The sequence below is a fragment of the Cajanus cajan genome, chromosome 6, assembly GCF_000230855.2.
Source record: "Cajanus cajan strain Asha chromosome 6, NIPB_CcT2T_4, whole genome shotgun sequence".
Lineage (NCBI taxonomy): Eukaryota > Viridiplantae > Streptophyta > Magnoliopsida > Fabales > Fabaceae > Cajanus > Cajanus cajan.
This window is the reverse complement of record NC_138522.1, coordinates 10696472-10715774: the sequence shown is the minus strand read 5'-3', so window position 1 is coordinate 10715774 and position 19303 is coordinate 10696472. Positions and strand designations below refer to the sequence as shown.

The following is a 19303-nucleotide window of genomic DNA, read 5'->3' as shown; positions in this document are numbered from 1 at the left end:
ATGTTTTTGTTATTAATGCTTGCTTTGGATTGATTCTCCTTTGCTTGATATAGAGTCCATTGGGTATTAGAAAATAGCCTTTGAAACTAGCTCTGAAACAAAATACCTAGTGGGAAATGTATCTAGGAATGAAGTTTGGCCCATTAGTAGTCTTAAATCCTAACCCGTAATGCAGGTTTATATATTGGATACTCAAGGGATTGATATTCAATATATGCACCTAGGATCTTGCTCTAAAGGATTAGGTTTGAGTAGACTTATGGGTTGATTGGGCAATGAATGCAATAAGAGAACTGTGATCCATCAGAGTGAAGTTTGGTGATATCTGACCCCACAATCTCACAAATTCACAACATCATTTTCTATCCCTTCCACACACACAAATTATTTTACAAATTTAAAATTCCAATGAATCACAACCTTTGTTTTAATTGCAAGACAACCTATGAAAAAATTGGAATTATTCTATAGTCACGAATAGTCATTAAATGCTTATTTTACCTAACTAGTCCGTGTGGATATGATTTAAATTTACTACTTGTACGACCGGTATACTTGTCGTGTTTGAGTCCGTTGTTAGAATTAAAATTATTTATAACAAAAACAAAAGTTAATTTCAACGGAAACTCAACAGGGCCCCAACATTTTTTATTGTCTGACAGATTGTACACAAAACGCATAGGCCCCTAGTGTTCTCCTATGTACCTCTACTCTCCCATGTGCCACCTGAACAGATTAAACGTTAGCAAATAATGCATGAGGCCTCTAGTGTTTTCTTTTACACATCTCTCATACACACATAACGCCTTAGGATAGGGGTGTTTTATTTGTGACAGTGTCAATGTATCCAAAACTATTTATTTGGATAAATAGTTTTTAAAATAATTTATTTTTGATATTTTTTTTATTTATCTTGGCTAAAAGGCCCAACAAAAACAAATAAAACATCCAATTTTAAAAATAATCCATTAATAAATCATTACTTTAAAGTATCCATAACTAATCTAATGGACATATATAATTATTAAAAAAAAACTTATAAGGTTTAGGAGCAACCACGTTACCCATAATGTAATGAGTGAGATAATTCACTCCTCATTTACTTAAGCACTCTTGCAAAGGCAAGGCTACAAGACAATGATCCTTTCCTAGATATCAATGCTCCTCAATATGTATATTTGTTGGCATGAGGTTTCCAAGAGGTAAAACAAAGTACAAAGTGTAAACTTAATAGACTCTTTTAAATGAATAAAAAGATTATTGGGCCTACAAGACAAAAGTCCAAAAGCTTTAAGACATTTTTATTTTCACTAAAGTATTTTTATTTTTAAACTCTTTTTTAATTATAAAATACCCATTTAAATATAGCTCATATATTTTTCATAACACCACTTTAGCACAAGGAGTTTGAAGATTAAATTTAGAAAGATTATGCACATATAGTGAAAAAATTGCTTAAGTTTGTATTTTTTGATGCTGATGAAAGAGTAGCGACACTTATAAGTTATAATTCTACTTGAAAGAAAAAATAAAATTAGTGATAAAATAATTTATATGAAATTTTTAAAAAAAAATTGTCACTGAAATTTTGCAACCCTAGGATTAAAAAAATAATTTTTTGTCACTAAATTTAATTATTGATTTAGATGTTTTATTCAACAAGGGTAGAAATTTGTTATGACTTAATTTAATTAAGCAGGTCAAGAATATTTTGGAGGGTTTAACGCTTTGATTCTTGAGTGAGGGATCTCAGGTTCCACCAAAGTGTGAGAAATTTTGTAAAAGGTTTGATTCTTTGGGTAAAGGGTCCCAATTATCATCAATGTGAGCTATTTTTGTTGTATTAAATTAAGTTTAGTGGAAAATGCAAATATGTGGAGATTAAATGTAGTCAGCTTTCATTAGTTGAGAGCGAACTAATAAAAAATCAACATGTATTAAGTTATTAGAGTATTGAGTCAATTATTTTCCCTAATACTCTATGATTTTCTTTACCTTGGAACTTTAGTAACATAACCTTTGTTCGGGGAGTAAAGAGTTTAAGGAGCAAATTGCTACTACACCTTTGTCTTTAAGGAGGCATCTTTCCAAGTAAAGAGGTGTGAGTTATCTTGCTCACGAATGTGAATCAAATTATGAATAGTAAAGTTGACCCAACCCCATATATTTTGCATATCTTCTAGATGGGTTGTTTATGTATAATTGCTCGATTTACTAGCTTTTAGCATCTAAAACACAACAATTATCCCAATTTCTTCATTATCTAAAGTGTGGTTTGCTTCAATTTAATATCATTTATATAGGTTTTTATTTTATTCAAGCTAATCTTACTTTTATAGACTAATTACATTTTTGGGCTCTCTTTTGTAGATCAAAGAAGAAGATTTTGGAAGAACACTTTGAAGGTCTTTCATAGCTAATTAAATAGCAGTTTGGTTGAGCCAAACTTCAAGTTAGTTAAGCCAAAATGTCAACACATTTGAAGGTCAATTCAAAGAGCTTAGCTTTGCAAGACATCAACTCTCATTAAGCAAAGTCTCCTTGATGTCCCATTCTAATTCACTAGAGGTGTCAACTCTCACTCGAGTTGATTCATCACAGGTTAGTGCTTTAAATGAGTCAACCTAACCCATCTCACTTTTTGATGAACTAACCAGGAAAATTTCAACCCGACTTGACTTACCACAAGTTGGCGGGTTAGATGAGTTGGCTTACCAATTTTTTAAAATAATATATATATATATATATATATATATATATATATATATATATCAGTTACATATTTCTACTTTTAATAAATAAAATAAAGAGATACACTTTTTTCTATCAAAAAATAAAGTCAATGACTTAAATTTTAATATAAAAAAATATAAATAAAAGTTTCAATGACAACTACATAAAACATAAACACATTTTTTCTAGTTATAGTGTGTTAAATGGGTCAACTCGACTTATATAGGTTCAAACTCGTTTAACTCACGTGATAAATGAGATGGGGTAGAATTTAACAAAAATTGTTACTCTTTTTTTTTTCACCCGAATCGACCCAAACCCATGACAAGCCTAGTTGACCCAACAAGTTGGAGCCCACTTTGACACCTCTAGAAACTGCATATCTCATTAAGCAAATGAACACTCAACACTTATGATGTAAGAAAAAATACAATAACCACGTCAGGGCTTTTGGGGCATCTTATTCATTACACTTAACAAGATATTTTGGCAACTAAAGACCTAAGAGATCCATTCTTCCTCTTTTTTTTCTCTCCATAATCATTATGGTTCCAATGGCTATGAGTAGCTAATTTTCCCTCATTGGGATTAGACGTAACTAGTTAAACTCATGTATTGACTTATGCTTGATTAATCTATGTTTTATTCTTCATTTAGTGTTTTGTTCTTCTCTCAGTGCTCTTTATTAATTATTTGTATCTTGAGTTGATATTTTTACTTGAGAAGTGATTGGAAAAATGATTCTTGAGTTGTGTATGAGCTAATACACCCACTAAATATTTTGTTTAGAGATAAACATGAGTTCATTGGACATTTTATAACTATCCATATTTTTAATATTTTGTATTTCAGTCACTTTAACCAAAGGATTGGTGATTTGGGTAAAATACATGATTTCAAGCATATGAGGAATTATGGTTTCCAGATTTCGATGATAAGTTAAGTGATGGTATAAAATATAGATGAGCATCATTTGTTAAACTAATACATGATGGTAGACTAGTAAAATCCAATCTCAATGGTTCTCTCTTGTTGACTTTATTTTGCCGCCTAGTGTTCGATAAAATTCCTAAAAACAACTTCATGTTTGATCTTAACAAACTACAATTCAATCACGAGTTTAAGTTAGTGTACTGAGTCAATATTGTTGAATCGCACAAGTTCTTTTGGGAAACGATATCTTATTTTGAAATACTACAATGTGATTGTTTCGCTTACCAATCCATTAACAATTGTAAACACCATGAAGCTTTTGTATGTTTTTCATTTTATGTGATTGGGATGCTTGAGATTGGATTGATTTAGTGTCAATGAGACTATGTTATTATAAGGTTATTTGGACTTGAAATTGTGACATGATTGTGGATAAATTATATGAATTATGGTTTTGATGAGCAAATTTGGAATATTATATGACTTGATGTTTGTTAATATTGAATTAAGAATGTGATCATATTTTTGTGTTGATTATGAGAATAATTAGACCTAGTTGAGTGAGTTTTGTGAGGAATTTTCAATTTTGGGATTTTTGGGAGTCTATTCTAAGCGTGAGATCCTTCATGCTAAGTGTGAAACTCCTAGAAGCAAAGAATTGACTATTGTTTATTTAACGCTAAGTGTGAGACTCCTTGAAGTAGAGGATTGGTCATTATTTCTTTAGTTCTAAGTGAGATAAGGGTCTCACTAAGCATAAAAGTCACAAGGAGCACCAATGTTTCTAGCACTAAGCATGGATGCATCCATGCTATAGCCATAAAAAATGATCCTTATTTGGATGCAAAGCAAACCCTATTCTTGTTAAGCGCCATTTTATTCTAAAGAAATCTACATGTTGTGCGCTAAGCAAGATGTATCTTAATGTCATAGCCATATAAAGTTATAATGGTTTTGACACTTTACACGAGATGAGTCGCACTAAGTGTGATGGTATATGTTCTTGGCATTAAGCAAGAAAGCCAAAAATACTAACCTTTACTCTTTTCCCTTTTATTCTAAGTGTAGGTTGATTGGCACTAAGCGTGAGTCTCTTGAAAAACATAAGATATGTATATCTTGTAATTTACAAAATAACTCCTTTAAAACAATAAGATTACATTAAGAATCATGAGAACCTTAAGGCACTTAGGGTGTAACGTTGATATGAGCCATGAGAAGTTGAGCTTGAGGGGACCTAATATAGCTGAGTAGGATCTAGCATGAATTACTTTAAGGCACTTGATATGCAATGAGAATATTGAGAACAATTGAGTAAATTGATAAGATTGTTGCATGTAACATGCATCATATGATTTGAAAACTGAAATTTTTTTTGTATGTTTCATGAATATTATGCCAAGGAGGCCACTTAATGACCGTATGATCTTTACCTTGAGGGGTGGGCTTAATGAAAATTTGATAAATGAAAATATTAAATGCAAGCATTAATGACATCAATAAATACAAAAAACAATGCAAACAAGCAAGAACAACATGAAGGATGTTTAACCGTCATCTTCAAAGGCTACCATAAATATGAAGTTTGATAATCACATAGAAAACTCTTACAAGCTTACTATTGCACAAAATCTCTCAATAAAAATTTGTGGGGTGAAACTTGAGCATTTTTCCCTCATAACTTTAATTTAGTGTTTAAGCTTTGGATGCTTGAAAAGGTTTTATATTCAAATAATACTTGGATGTTTGAAGCTTATAAAAACTTTCTTATCAAACAGTACTTCGATAATTACTTGAAGAGACAAGTAAAAAAATTATTTAGATTGAAGCAAAAATGATTTATGAAAGAATATTATGTAGTGAAAGTTGATAATCTTGATAATAAAAAAATAGATGTAGTATCAATGGTAGAGATCAAACAATATAAAATCACTACTAGAATTTCTCTTATTACATGCGACTTTTCCTGCGAATTTTTCATCAAAATTCGCAGGAAACGTTCTTACAATTTTTTTTGCAAAAATTTATCTGAAGGTAATACCTTCGTGAATAATATATTTTTACGAATTTTAAAATTCGCAAGAAATTTTCCTGGGAAAAAAATTCGCAGGAAATTTTCCTGCAAAAAAAAATCGCAAGAAAGTTTCATGCAATTTTTTTCGCAAGAAATTCTGCAAGAATAATTTTTACGAAAAAAAATTAAAGAAATTACTATAAATTCTTCAACTTTCAAATGCTTACAATGAATTCATCTGAAGTCAACATGTGATACATAATCTTTTAAATTTTAAGATTGTAGATTATAAGTCTAACATTCAACCATACAAATCAACTTGTAAGGTAAATGTTGCCCCAACTTATATACTCTTTAATTGTTTTATTTTCAATCAATGTGGGACTTGAAGTTTTTTAAAATATTAAACTTATAAATTTAAATATTTTTTTTTATTTTTTCTGCGGATTAAAATTGGCAAAAAAATCCGCAGAAAAAGTTACTTGAAAAAATTTTCTACCATTTAGTAAACATTACTTGTAAATTTATTTTTACAAGAAAATCTGCAAGAAACAAAATAAAATTTTTACAATATTTTCTACAAAATTTTACCATGGAAAAAAATTTCTATTGTACTGTCCGTACCGCGAAGCCGAGCTCCAAGCTCGGCATCACAGCACAAGATGAGGTCGGGCACGCGCTATGCGACGTCAGCTCGACATTTAAGCAGATCATAACTGATCTCGAGGGATCCCGCTTCAGACGAGATCCACTATCTAATCTTATCATATCTTATCTCAGGCCCAAGGCCCAAAGCAACCCTAATTCACACTAAGGTACGTGCATTACTTATACGAGATTCATACTCCCACAAACACTAACTTTAGCATCAGAGTCTCTTTTGCAGGTACCACCCCCGTCTTGGAGCACAAGCGTACCAGTGAAGGAGGCTCACCGATCTTACCTGGCGGAGCAGCTCTACAGCAGATTTCCGGTAAGATCATCTATGATCATTAAAATTGTGGCAAAATTTGCAAAAACTTCTTGTAAATTATTTTTCGTAAAAAAATGTATAAGAAATATCTGTAAATTAATTTTCACAAATAAATTCGTATAAAAAATTTTACGAAATTATTATTGTAAGAAAATTCGCAAAAAAATTCTGCGAATATTTTTTTTAGAAAAATTCGCAGAAAAATGACACTTTGCTAATAATGAATCTTGTACCACTTTTACCCTGTTTTTCTTTATTTTTTAGTCTTTGTCATCACTCGTTGTTCTACAAAAATTGTTAACATTTTAATAGATATAATTCAACTCTTATTATGTATGTTTAACTCCACAAGTAAATAAAATATAGTTTTTTCTTCACTTAAAGTAGTAACTTAATTAACCAGAATTACTGATTAATGTAAATCATTAACTAATTAATGTATAAAAATTATTAAATAATTAATGATAAATGATTTATTTATTGAGATTAAAAGTAATGTAATAAAACGATGTGACAAATAGTCTACGTAATAAGTTACGTTACTATCATACTATCGCTTAATTATAATATATAATGAGAGATTAAAAATAATGATTAATAATAATAATTAAAAAAAAACTAAAATTGGACAAAAATAGTGTTGAATGACTATTGATGAATTCGTAAAATAATTATAAATAAAAAATAGTTTACTAGAAACTTTTACACGGGACTATTATATATCATACTAATAAATCATCATGACAACTCAAGTGAGAGTTATATATCATTCCTTAAAACTTTAAAAGCAATGTAGCGGATTTAGACACGATACGAAAATATGATACGGATACGGAAATACAATAAAATTAATAAATATAAGATATATTGACACGTCATATATATAATATATGATATAAATAATTTAATAAAAATATTATGTATTAATATAATAATAATTTATTAGATTTAAAAAATCATTAAGAGATATTATATTTATAATTTTCTTTTTAAATCTCAAATTTTTCTTTAATTGTTTTTATTTTTACTAAGAATTTTTTTTATTATGTGAAAGTTAAATAAAGAAAGATAAAATATTTTTTTCATTATTTTTATATTTGTCAAATTCTTTTTCTTTTTTTAAAAATTTCAAATCTTATCTTCTTTGTTTCTATTTTTATCGAGATTTTTTTTTAAAAAATTTCAAATTCTCCTTTCTTTATTTTTGATTTTATTGAGATTTATTCTTTTTTTTTTTAAATCTCAAATTATCCCTTTTTTATTTTTGTTTTTATTGAGATTTATTCTTTTTTTTTTTTTTTTAAAATCTTGAATCCACGTATCGAATAGTACATCAAAATGAAGACGTGTTCATTTGTAAGTGCTCGTGTTAAAGACACGTTTAGGGAACACATGTCCAATTTGTGTGAACACAGTCTATCGAAGTGTCTGAGGTGCATCCACAGTGTGTCCACTCTCAAAGAGTGTCAAGAACACGACAATCTCATGTGTTCATATAATATAGCTTAAAAGTGATGTTTAAATAATAAAAAAAATGGCAAATGTGGAAAAAAAAAATATATATATATATATATATAAAGTTTGATAAATTTTTATTTCGGTGTTAAAAGTGAAATTTGAAAAAAATTTAAGAGTAATGAATAATTAACTTAAACGAAGAACTGAAAGGGAAAAATTAAAAATAGACATAGAATTTTTTTGGAGTCTTGTGCCACATATATCACGCTAGCTAACTATTAGAAGTGAGGAAAAATGGATCAGCAAATGGATGGTGATGACACTAAGTTAGTTGGGACTGTATTGAGTTACGTTACACTTCGATCTTGTGTGCTGTACCACGTTATGATGAGTAAAACTGGGAACTTTAGTCATTCCAAAAAGGTAGCTTTGATCTGGCTCATCTGCGCCTTCTGCTTCTTCGCCTTATTCAAAATGGCCCTTCACAACTCTTCACAAACACTTTCATCAACCCCTTTAGGTAATCACTTCTTACCTTCTATTTTCACCAATCAATTTTCGAACTTTGTTTTACACCAGGTTTAGTTGGGTTTGTTTGTTATGTTTCCTATGATGATAGATTTTACTTTTGGCTCAATTGTCAAGAGTTTCTTCGATTTGGGTAATTAATATTTTTGTCAAATTGCTAATTATGTGGCCTTTTCAAGGAAAGTTTGAACTTTTACCGTGTATTCTTTGGCTTAACGCGCAAACATGAAGGGTTTGAGTGGAGATGTATGCGAGTTTGGTGCTAAATTATGAAGGGTTTGTGTCAGATTCTCCAAATTCAAACATGGAGCGAAGATCGAAGTTGTATGACAAGATGGGGAGAGATCTGGATGAGCATGGAGCTGCTTTCCTGAAACATGGAGAAACCTCCCAATCATTGTCTCTTTCAGATATCTTCACCCTCAAGGATGGATCTGTAACACCTGTTCTGAAGGTGACATGTAACAACAATTTAGGATGTGTTTCATGGTGTTGTTTGGGCAGCAACTGATGATTATTTTCCACCTGCAGCCGGCAAATCCTCCGGTGCGAGCTAATGTATTGTATTTGAGCACCGAATTCTCTGTCCCTATCGCGTAAGCGTTTTTAGTTTGATTCCTGGACTTTATTGATGATCATTTCATGCATCTATGCTTAGAGGAAGATATAACTTTTCTGAATTTGTCCATGGTTTTAAATTGGATGTTCATGCTTAGATAGTCATGTAAAAAAAATCTCTTTATCTAATAAGGCTGTACCATCTATTTGTCTCTGGTAAACTCTTTTGTTTGGATGTAATGAATACTTGCAAATCACAGGAAATTCATGGGATTCAGAAATACATATTTTTCCTCCATTGAACACCCTTGAAGTTTCAGAATTTACAACCATGAATTTAGTTAATATTGATTAGAGAGGGCAGGCCATCCACCATGCCCACAATCATTTTCTTTGTCAAAATTCCATCAACACTTCCTTTCCTATATTTTTTATTTTAAACCATTTAAGACCAGGATTTCTCGTGCCCCCGCTCCTTTTTTTTTATACAATTTTACCAAAGAACAAATAGGATCTTTGAATAATATGCCTAATAGACAAATCGTGATGCATTATAATGAATACGGTGCTATTTAGGACTCAATTAGTAAACTGTCAGATTTTAAATATTAATCCTTTAAAATTGATTTAAATTTAAACTAAAACTTCATCAAATTAAAGTTTGAGTATTTTCATTTCATCTTTTGCTTTCAATGGAGCATTGTTTACCACATTTGCAAATTATGATTATCGAAATGATGACCATTTATTTTCAGTTTCACATATCCTTCTTCATTGTTGTATTTATCTTCTTTGATTTACTTTTTTTTATATCACTTTATGGCAAACAATTTGGAATTAATATAACTCATTGACGGTTTGCATAACACAGGGAGGCTGTCAAAAGTATTTTTAATCCATACTTTGAAAAAGGTAAGCTATTGTTGGAACCACCAATACGTTTAAATTTTAAACAAATCTGTGCTGCTTCATCCTTTTCTTTATCTTGTTTTTATTTTCTTGGAATTCTTACATGTGTGTCAATTAGCAATCTGGTTTCAGAACTCTAGTCTGTACCATTTTAGCATGTTCCATGCCTCCCATCATATTGTAGCTGTACCTGCCACCAAAGAAGAGGTATACTTCAATTGTGCATGTCTCAGTTTCTTCTTGCCACTATGCTGACTAAGGTCATGGGAATCATTTTTGTGTCAGATAGAAGCTGAAGCATCTTCTGTGGAAGCTGTTGCTGCAACACTCTGCCCTTTGAAAATTGTTTTGGATAGGGTTGTTTTGACTTCCACTGGGGTGCTACTGGGTTGCTGGCAGGTTGTTTTCCATAATCTAAAGGATTTGTCTCATTAGTGTTGACACGTGTATTATAGACTGGCTTGCATAAATGGCATTATTCAATTACTTGGTGCTAGTCCCTCTCTCATGCATAAAGAAGAAGGCAGAGCAATATATTGAGTTCTGTCAAGCGAAGTGAAATTTTAGAATGGTGAAACTAGTGCAACATAAAAAACTGTTAGCTTCTGGCCTTGAGTGGTTCAGTCTTTTAAAAGTTACAACAAAAGTGAAGATATCGATAGCATACTAGCATTCTTAGTTTCATGTATGATTTGTTCAGTTTTTTTAGGTTTACTGATTCTAGAAACATTTTGGCATTATTTTTTTTCAGTGAGAAGAAAACATCAAAGCTGTTTCTGTTATGCTTTTAGATAAAACCTTTTTCTACCTTTTTTGTGCATTTTTATAAGTTGGCGACCATCAAATTTCATATATACTTGGTTACTTTCAAAGCACAGCCTATTGTTGGAACTTTCAACCTGTTCATCAATCAGTATATAGAAAAAATTTGAAACTTGTAACCCAAAAAAGAAGATACTCTTACTCTTTCCATAACTCTTTTCCTGACCACGTTCTCAAGCCTTGTCTGACTAATTATGCATATTTTGTAGGTCATGTCAGGGACAGACCCCATTACTGTTCGTGCTAAGTTGAAGAATGTGCTTCCACGTGCACCAGAAAAGCAACTTGTAAGCATCATTTGAATACTTAATTTGCTAGTGCAAGAAAAGTGTATCTTCCAAGCGCTAAGTCTTAAGTCAGGACTACATTGCAAAATTTCAAGATGTATTTAGAACATTTTATCATCCACATAGAAATTTGGAAGCTTTGGGAATTAAAACTGGGGTCCTGATTTTTGAGTCTAATCTAATGTCCTATGTGGCCGCATTAATTTGAGTTTACTCTTTAGAATTCTTTTATGATATAAGAGTTTCCTTTGTGAACTCCAACCCCATTACTTGGTGATTTGAAATCATATATGCCACTAGAGATGCCAATGGAGCCCTATGGGGGCGGGTAATAGTAAATTTTTCCCTACCCCGTTGAATAAAAATTGGCCTCATATCCGTCCCAGTTAAGCAGGTATCCATGAATTTCTTGAATATCCGTGGATATTTATAAAATTTTTAAGAAATTAAAAAAATTATATGACAAATAATTTTAAGTTTATATTTAATGTCATTGAAATATTAAAAATAAAAATTTAATGTTAATTTTGAACTTGTAATTAACGTTAATTTTGTTGAAATAATAATAAAAAAAAAAGATAATCAATAACTTAAAATACATCAATCTCACAAGTGAAAGTCTCATATCACAAAGTTACAATAATTCAATCTCATAATGTGTGATAACTAATGTGTGGGCTATGCGGCTATGGAAAGAAAATAAGATGAGAGAGTGTAATTTTAGGATTATGTGGTACAAGGATAATTAGGATATTTAAGAAAGTTATTAAACAGGTACCCGCGGGTATGGATACCATCATACGCGCCCCTGCCCGTTTATAAACGGGTAAAAAATTATCCATCCCCATTATCCGCGGGTACCCAATTAGCCTACCCATTTATTATCCGTAACGGATTTTACCCAAAGATACTTGTGGGTGCGAGTATTTTTGCCATCCCTATATGCCACCGATATTACATTGCTTTGTGATGCTTGATAATCTGCATTATTTTCATCTGCAGTATGATGCTGCAATTCTCCACACGTCATTTGCAAGGCTTTTGGGTCCACCTAGTGCTTCATCACCTACGGTAATATGCATCTTCAGTGTTAATTGGAATTTATTAACGTTAGCTGTTAAGTGTTAAGTGACATCATCTCTTATTATAGAAAGAGAATTGCATTTGGTTCCTGACTTGGGAGAATGGATTCTCTCATGGGAGATTTTTACTTGGAATCTTTACAGTGAAAATTTCCACCATCAAAATCTCATATCTCCTTTTTATTATTATTTAAACTCCCCCTCTCTTATTTTTAATTAAGGATTGAGATTTCGTTGGACAGAAATGTCTTAACTTGGACATCAACACATCTCTCCGTTACCTATTGCTGAGCAGTAACAGTTGCTGACATGTTATTTCCTTAGAAGAAGCCAACAAAATACTAATTGAGATCAATTTATGAAGTTTTAGAACTTTTTTGTGATATGACTTTAGCATTTTTTCTCTTTTTGGCAATATGTTTTAAGTATGGTATAGTGTCAAGTGATGTTGGCAAAAAAACTAATGTGAAGTAATTGAGGACAAAAGGTTTACCAAAGAATGACTTCTTGTAATATGCAGGAACAGCTTAAAGCATCGGATGATGTTCATTTTTTCCACGAGCTAGTTAATCGACTTAACAGTCAGATTCGTGGATTAAAGGTTTGTGCTTATCTGTTATTTTATGGGATAGTAATAATTGGAATTGCAGTTAAAAAGGTTGAAATCTGAGAGGTTCGTTAGAAGTTGGTATTGGATTTGCTTTGCCTATTGTTTAAACCGAGGACTGATTAGTTATTGACATTGTTCCCACAATTGTTGGCTCCTCTCTCATGCTTATTAGCTTGACCTTTATATATTTAGCAGACAAATCGAGTGAGTCATTTTTATGAGAGTGAGAAGAGTAAATATAGATCATACAACTATATATAGTCAAGATTTAATGTTAAGTGGTCACTTAAAAAATCATGGCTTTTTAAAAAATTCACATGACTTGATTGTTTTAATTTTGAGTATTCATGATAAGATCTAATGGTCAATGTTTATTTATTTTCCTTTCACTAGATATGCTCTCCATATATATATATATATATATATTGGGGAGGAATTCACTTATTGCAAGAATAATTTTTAGTAGAATTACTCTATTCAATAACTCATCATCTACGATGAATTTTAACGATCTAATCGTTAAATTAGAAGTTCTTAACAAATAGATCAAATCTACAAATTTTATCAAAATTTAAAAATTATTTGATACTTCATTGTTTTAATTAAAATTACCGGTTATTCTCAAAAGCATATATTGCATTAATTTAAATTAATGTAATGAAATATCAAATAATTTTTAAATTTTTATAAAAATTTGTAGATTTGATCTATTCATTAAAAGAATTATTAATTTATTGGATGGAGTAACTCTATCAAGTGTTACTCTTACAGGAAGTGGAGCCCTACCTACAAACATACACATATATACACACACACACACACACATATATATATATATGAGGAGGAATTTACTTATTCTAAGAGTAAATTTATTTAAACTTATTTCCCTTAATAATTTATGTTCTTTATTAAATTTTAACTATATAATTATTAAATTAAGAGTTCTTAATATATAGATCAAGTTTGTAAAGTTTTAAAATATTTGAAAATTATGTGACACTTTATTTCATTGATTAAAATTGACAGATAATTTTTAAATTATATTATACATTAATTTGAATTAATGAAATGAAGTAGAAGATAATTTTTAAATTTTTTTAAAATTTGTAGAGTTGATCCATGCATTAAAAACTTTTAATTCAATAGTTTGATCATTAAAATTTGATTTAAAATATAAGTTATTGAGTGGAGTATAGATCGATAGACTTTGAAACATATTAATCCATTCTCTATATGTATATATAGGATTTTACTATCTTACACTCACCTCTTTTAAAAAGAGAAAATTAGTAAGTTATACCGAATTACATTTTAAAAAAAAATATTGTAGTTATAACTTAGTTAATATACTTAAAATAAAATAAAAAAAAGTGTATGTTAGGAAACTGTGGAAAATTTGCTAACTTACACTTATTTTTATAGAAGTAAAGCTAGCAAGTTACATGGGGGGTGTATTTTAAAAAAGAATGCAGCACACTAACCCTTATTTACGGACTTTGACTCTCCCCCAATCATATTTACAGGCAGTGGTGTCAGAGTTGTGGTACGTGGAGGAATATGATGTGCTTGCCCTTGCACTAAATGGAAGAATGAACACTCGTAAATTTAGACTTGGATGCTCAGGGGAATGAACTTGTCTTACACGTCTAATAAATTTACTGACTACCAGAATATGCACAATGTGTAAAAGAACCGCAAACTTTTTTTTTTTTTTCTTTCTTTCTTTTACTGAATTAAAAGTGAGTCCGAATGATATCATAGGTAGAACCACTATTATACAGAAGACTATGTATTGTTAATGTATGATCATAGAATAATCTTTTATACAGTTAATGTACTCCAATTTTTCACTGTTCTACAGTTATCTGTTTTGAAAACCGGACCAAAAAGTAAGTGAACGGCTCAAATAAACCACCGAACCAACTTGTTAAAGAACCTGTCAATTGGTCAAAGAATTTGAAAACTGAAAAAACTGACGAAAACCGATAAAAATTGAAGAAAAAAAATAGTTCACATCGGACAAATAAAAATATTTAATATAATGTGAACCATTTTTTTCTTTGAAAAAATAAAAAATCAAGTTAAAATATATATTATTTTCTTTTCCGATAAAAGAACTATTACCGAAGAATTCTCAACAAAATTATCACTAAGAAAACTTAGCAAATATCCAAGTTTAAAATATTCAGTAATTGTAATCCGCTCCCTATCTTGGACTCCTATCTCTATACATACAATTCTTGAATCTTAGACTAGAAGATCTTATCTTCTCTCAGCGATAAACATGTGATCTTAACTCTTCCCTTCCTATCTTTTAGGGATATTTTGTTAGTTTGTTTGTTTTTAAGGTTTTTAATGTTTTAAATAAATCTCCTACTTTATAGGGAGTCTTTATTCAATTGCGGGATTTTCTCCAATATTAGTGCCATTTTTTATTGAATATATGTAACTGTCATGCATTATGCAGTAGTTTAGTTTTTGTGTAAGGGCTTATATAAGCCGCACGTTTTCCTTTGAATAAAATACATTCTCTCAGATTAATTATTTGTACGAACATATATTTGTACGAACATATCTTGATCTCAATAATTGGTATTAGAGCTCTGTAAGGGGTTTGATACAGAGTGTGCAAATTCAAAGTGAGTACAAAGAAGAGTGATTACAGAGAATGTTTGAAAAGTTTGTGTAACCAACCATTCCAAGGTTTGATGGCCACGATGATTTCTTGACCATGACGATGGAAAAATTTTTTCGAAGCAAAGAATTATGGCAGCTCGTAGAGGAGGGTATTCCAAAGTTTGGAATCACGCCGACAAAAACACAGCGAAAGAGTGTGGCTGAGGCCAACCTTAAAGATTTGAAGGTGAAGAACTACTTGTTTCAAGCTATTGATAGGGAAATTCTTGAAACTATATTGGACAAGAGCACGTCACAGGCCATATGGCAGTCAATGCAACAAAAATATCAGGGATCCACAAGAGTCAAGCGCGCTTAGCTTCAAGCATTATGTCGTGAATTTGAGTTGCTGGGAATGAAAGAGGGTGAAACAGTGGACAACTATCTGGGACGTACGCTCATTATTGTTAATAAGATGAAATCTAATGGTGAAGTGATAAACACAAGCATGGTGGTTAGCAAAATTTTCAAATCATTAACTCCAAAGTTTAATTACGTAATGTGTTCAATTGAGGAGTCCAATGATCTGAGTATCCTCAGCCTTGATGAACTTCATGGCAGCCTACTTGTTCATGAGCAAAGGATGCAAAATTGTCAACCTGGTGAGCAGGTGTTGAAAGTCGTTTAGGATGATAAATTAGTAGTTGGTCGAGGTTGTAGCAGAAGTGGTCATGGACGTGGAAGAGGACGCGAAAGATACACGCTGAATAAAGCACTCATTGAGTGATTTCACTGTCACAAGTTAGGTCACTATCAATATGAGTGTCTTGAGTTGGAGAAAAAGGCTCATTGTGCATCATTTGAAGAAGTAGCAGAGACAGAGGTAGAATTTTTGTTGGTTGCATATGAGGAAACACAAACTGTACAGAAGAAGGATTGGTTCCTAGACTCCAGTTGTAGTAATCATATGACCGGAAATAAGTTGTGGTTCACAAAAGTACAAGAAGAAGGAATTAACAGAACAATCACACTTGGCAATGATTCAACTTTGGCTATCACTGCAAAAAGGAGCGTTCGAGTTGAAATTAATGGCACCCCTCTTGTTATATCAAATGTCTATTATGTGCCTGAACTTAAGACTAATCTCTTGAGCTTAGGACAACTACAAGAGAAGGGTTTGTCTATCCTAATTCAAAACGGCTTGTGCAAAGTTTTTCATCCAAAGCGAGGCCTCATTATGCAGACCAATATGAAGGGAAATCGAATGTTCTATCTATCGGCTTCACTACACTCCCGCTGCCTTTAAACTAAAGAAATTTTAGAAATAGAAACGCACTTATGGCATCGACGATTTGAACATCTTAATTTCAAGGGTATTGGTACACTTGCAAGTAAACAGATGGTGGTTGGATTACCACATTTGAAACCACCCAAAGAAATATGCACTACCTGCCTGGTAGGTAAACAGCACAGAGATGCTTTACCAAAGCATAACACGTGGCGAGCCTACACAAAACTCCAGCTGATTCATGCTGATATTTGCAGTCCCATCTCCCCGTCCTCTCATAGTAACAAAAGGTACATTCTAAGATTTATTGATGATTATTCACATAAAGCTTGGGTTTATTTCTTACATGAGAAATCTGAAGCATTTACTGTTTTCAAAAGCTTCAAAGTCTGCATTGAAAAGGAATCTGGAGCCTTCATCACATGCCTTAGAAATGATAGAGGTGGAGAGTTCACCTCTAAGGAATTTGCTGACTTCTGCACTCAACAAGGTATATCCAGGCAATTTACAGCTGCCTACACCCCACAGTAGAATGGAGTGGCTGAACGAAAAAATCGCACCATTATGAATGTGGTGCGTCCTGTTTTACATGAAAAACAAGTTCCCAAACCTTTTTGGCCTGAGGTAGTACGGTGGTGTGTGCATGTTCAAAACAGAAGCCCTACATCTACTATAGATCATCAACACTAGAAGAGATATGGAGTGGATCAAAACCATGCGTTGAATATTTTCGAATATTTGGATGTATTGCACATGCTCACATTCCAAATTAGAATAGAAGAAAATTGGATGATAAAAGTCAGAAGTGTGTTTTCTTGGGGGTAAGTGATGAATCTAAAGCCTATAAATTGTTTAATCCTGTTACCAAAAAAGGTTATAGTAAGCAGGGATGTTGTATTTGAAGAAGAGAAAAGCTGGAATTGGCAAGATGACTCTGAGAAAAATAAGACTGATGCTCTTGATTGGGAAGACAAAGCCATTGGAGAAGATGAAAATTCTAAACGTGAGCGTGCATCACAAGGAGTAGTAATCAGCAATGATGCAGATCAAAGCACATCAAAATCAATCTCCTAGCACATTGAATCTCCATATGCAGGGAGGTCAACCAGGATCCGAAGACCACCTACATGGATGGCCGATTATGAGACTAATATGTTAATGGAAGAGGATGATGGATTGCTAGCAATGATGTTGACCGAATATGCAAATCCCCACTCTTTTGAAGAGGCATGGACAAGTCAATAGTGGAGAGAAGCAATGAAGGCTGAAATGGAGGCCATTGAGAAAAATAATACATGGCAGCTTGTAGATCCACCAGCAGGAGTCACGCCCATTGGCATTAAATGAGTTTTCAAGACCAAATTCAATGAGAATGGTCATGTAGAGAAGTACAAAGCCAGATTGGTGGCCAAAGGTTATGCTCAAAGGTATGGAATAGACTATACCAAGGTGTTTGCACCAGTTGCTAGACTTGATACAGTGAGATTGTTGTTAGCGTTAGCTGCTCAGAGTGCATGGGATGTATTTCAGCTTGATGTAAAGAGTGCCTTCTTGCATGGTGATCTTCAAGAAGAGGTATATGTTCAATAGCCGGCAGGTTTCATCTAGAAAGGCAGAGAGACTCAAGTTTACCGACTTTAAAAAGCTCTATATGGACTCAAGCAGGCCCCACATGCTTGGTACAGCAAAATTGAAGCTTATTTTGCCAAAGAACGGTTTAACCGATGTTCTAGTGAACACACCTTGTTCACCAAAAAAATTATAGGTAATATTTTAATAGTCAGTCTTTATGTTGATGATTTGCACTGGAAATAGTAAACACGTGTATGAAGAATTTAAAAGCTGAATGAAGCTGGAATTTGATATGACTGATCTTGGCAAAATGAGATATTTTCTTGGAGTAGAAGTTGTACAAAGCAATGCAGGGATTTTTATCTGTCAAAGACGATATGCTCGCGAGATATTGGCTCGGTTCAATATGACAGAAAGTAATTCAGTGCTGAATCCTATTGTACTAGGAACAACACTATCTAGAGATGAGGAAGGGGCTTCAATAGATGCTACAAAGTTTAAACAGGCAATTGGTAGTCTCGTGTATCTCACAGTTACTAGGCCATATTTAATGTATGGGTAAGCCTAATCAGTAGATACATGGCAAATCCAAAGGAATCACATTGGGCTGCAGCAAAAAGAATCTTCAGATATCTCAAAGGCACTATTGAGTATGGTATCTTCTACCAATAGGGAAGAAAGGTCGATCTTACAGCCTACAATGACAATAATTATGCAGGAGACTTAAATGATAGAAAAAGCACTTCTGGTTCAGTTTTCTTAATAGGCACTGGAGTTGTCTCATGGATCTAAAAAAAAAAAACCAGTGGTGAGCTTATCTACAACTGAGGCAGAGTACATTGCTACAGAATTTTATGGATGTCAGTGCATTTGGCTTCGCAGAATTTTGGAACACCTCGTATCAGAAGAAAAAGATGCAA

At 32.2% G+C, this 19303-nt stretch overlaps 2 protein-coding genes across 3 annotated transcripts; both read left to right on the top strand.

Annotated features, from left to right (window-relative positions):
• Nucleotides 1-8393: 8393 nt before the first annotated feature.
• LOC109814537 (uncharacterized) lies at nt 8394-14765 on the top strand. Of its 2 annotated transcripts, none has more exons than XM_020378991.3 (10): nt 8394-8631; nt 8927-9093; nt 9171-9235; nt 10069-10109; nt 10225-10313; nt 10392-10505; nt 11138-11215; nt 12218-12286; nt 12824-12898; nt 14431-14765. In XM_020378991.3, exons 1-10 carry the CDS (start codon nt 8406-8408, stop codon nt 14536-14538), a joined length of 1032 nt encoding a protein of 343 aa, XP_020234580.1. In that variant the 5' UTR covers nt 8394-8405; the 3' UTR covers nt 14539-14765. The 2 variants fall into 2 exon arrangements, with proteins under 2 accessions (XP_020234580.1, XP_020234578.1); XM_020378989.3 differs by having other exon boundaries at nt 8395-8631; nt 12818-12898.
• A 1173-nt stretch (nt 14766-15938) lies between these two features.
• LOC145958551 (uncharacterized) lies at nt 15939-16829 on the top strand. Its single transcript, XM_083076054.1, has 2 exons — nt 15939-16185; nt 16330-16829. Exons 1-2 carry the CDS (start codon nt 15939-15941, stop codon nt 16827-16829), a joined length of 747 nt encoding a protein of 248 aa, XP_082932180.1.
• Nucleotides 16830-19303: the final 2474 nt, after the last annotated feature.

Bases quoted from the DNA above. Each gene is read 5' to 3' on its own strand.
- LOC109814537 (XM_020378989.3), top strand. From the start codon at position 8,406: ATGGATCAGCAAATGGATGGTGATGACACTAAGTTAGTTGGGACTGTA. The intron at 10,506-11,137 runs GTTGTTTTCCAT...CATATTTTGTAG, and splicing joins TGCTACTGGGTTGCTGGCAG to GTCATGTCAGGGACAGACCC. The intron at 12,899-14,430 runs GTTTGTGCTTAT...TCATATTTACAG, and splicing joins GTCAGATTCGTGGATTAAAG to GCAGTGGTGTCAGAGTTGTG.
- LOC145958551 (XM_083076054.1), top strand. From the start codon at position 15,939: ATGAAAGAGGGTGAAACAGTGGACAACTATCTGGGACGTACGCTCATT. The intron at 16,186-16,329 runs GTGAGCAGGTGT...GTCACAAGTTAG, and splicing joins GATGCAAAATTGTCAACCTG to GTCACTATCAATATGAGTGT.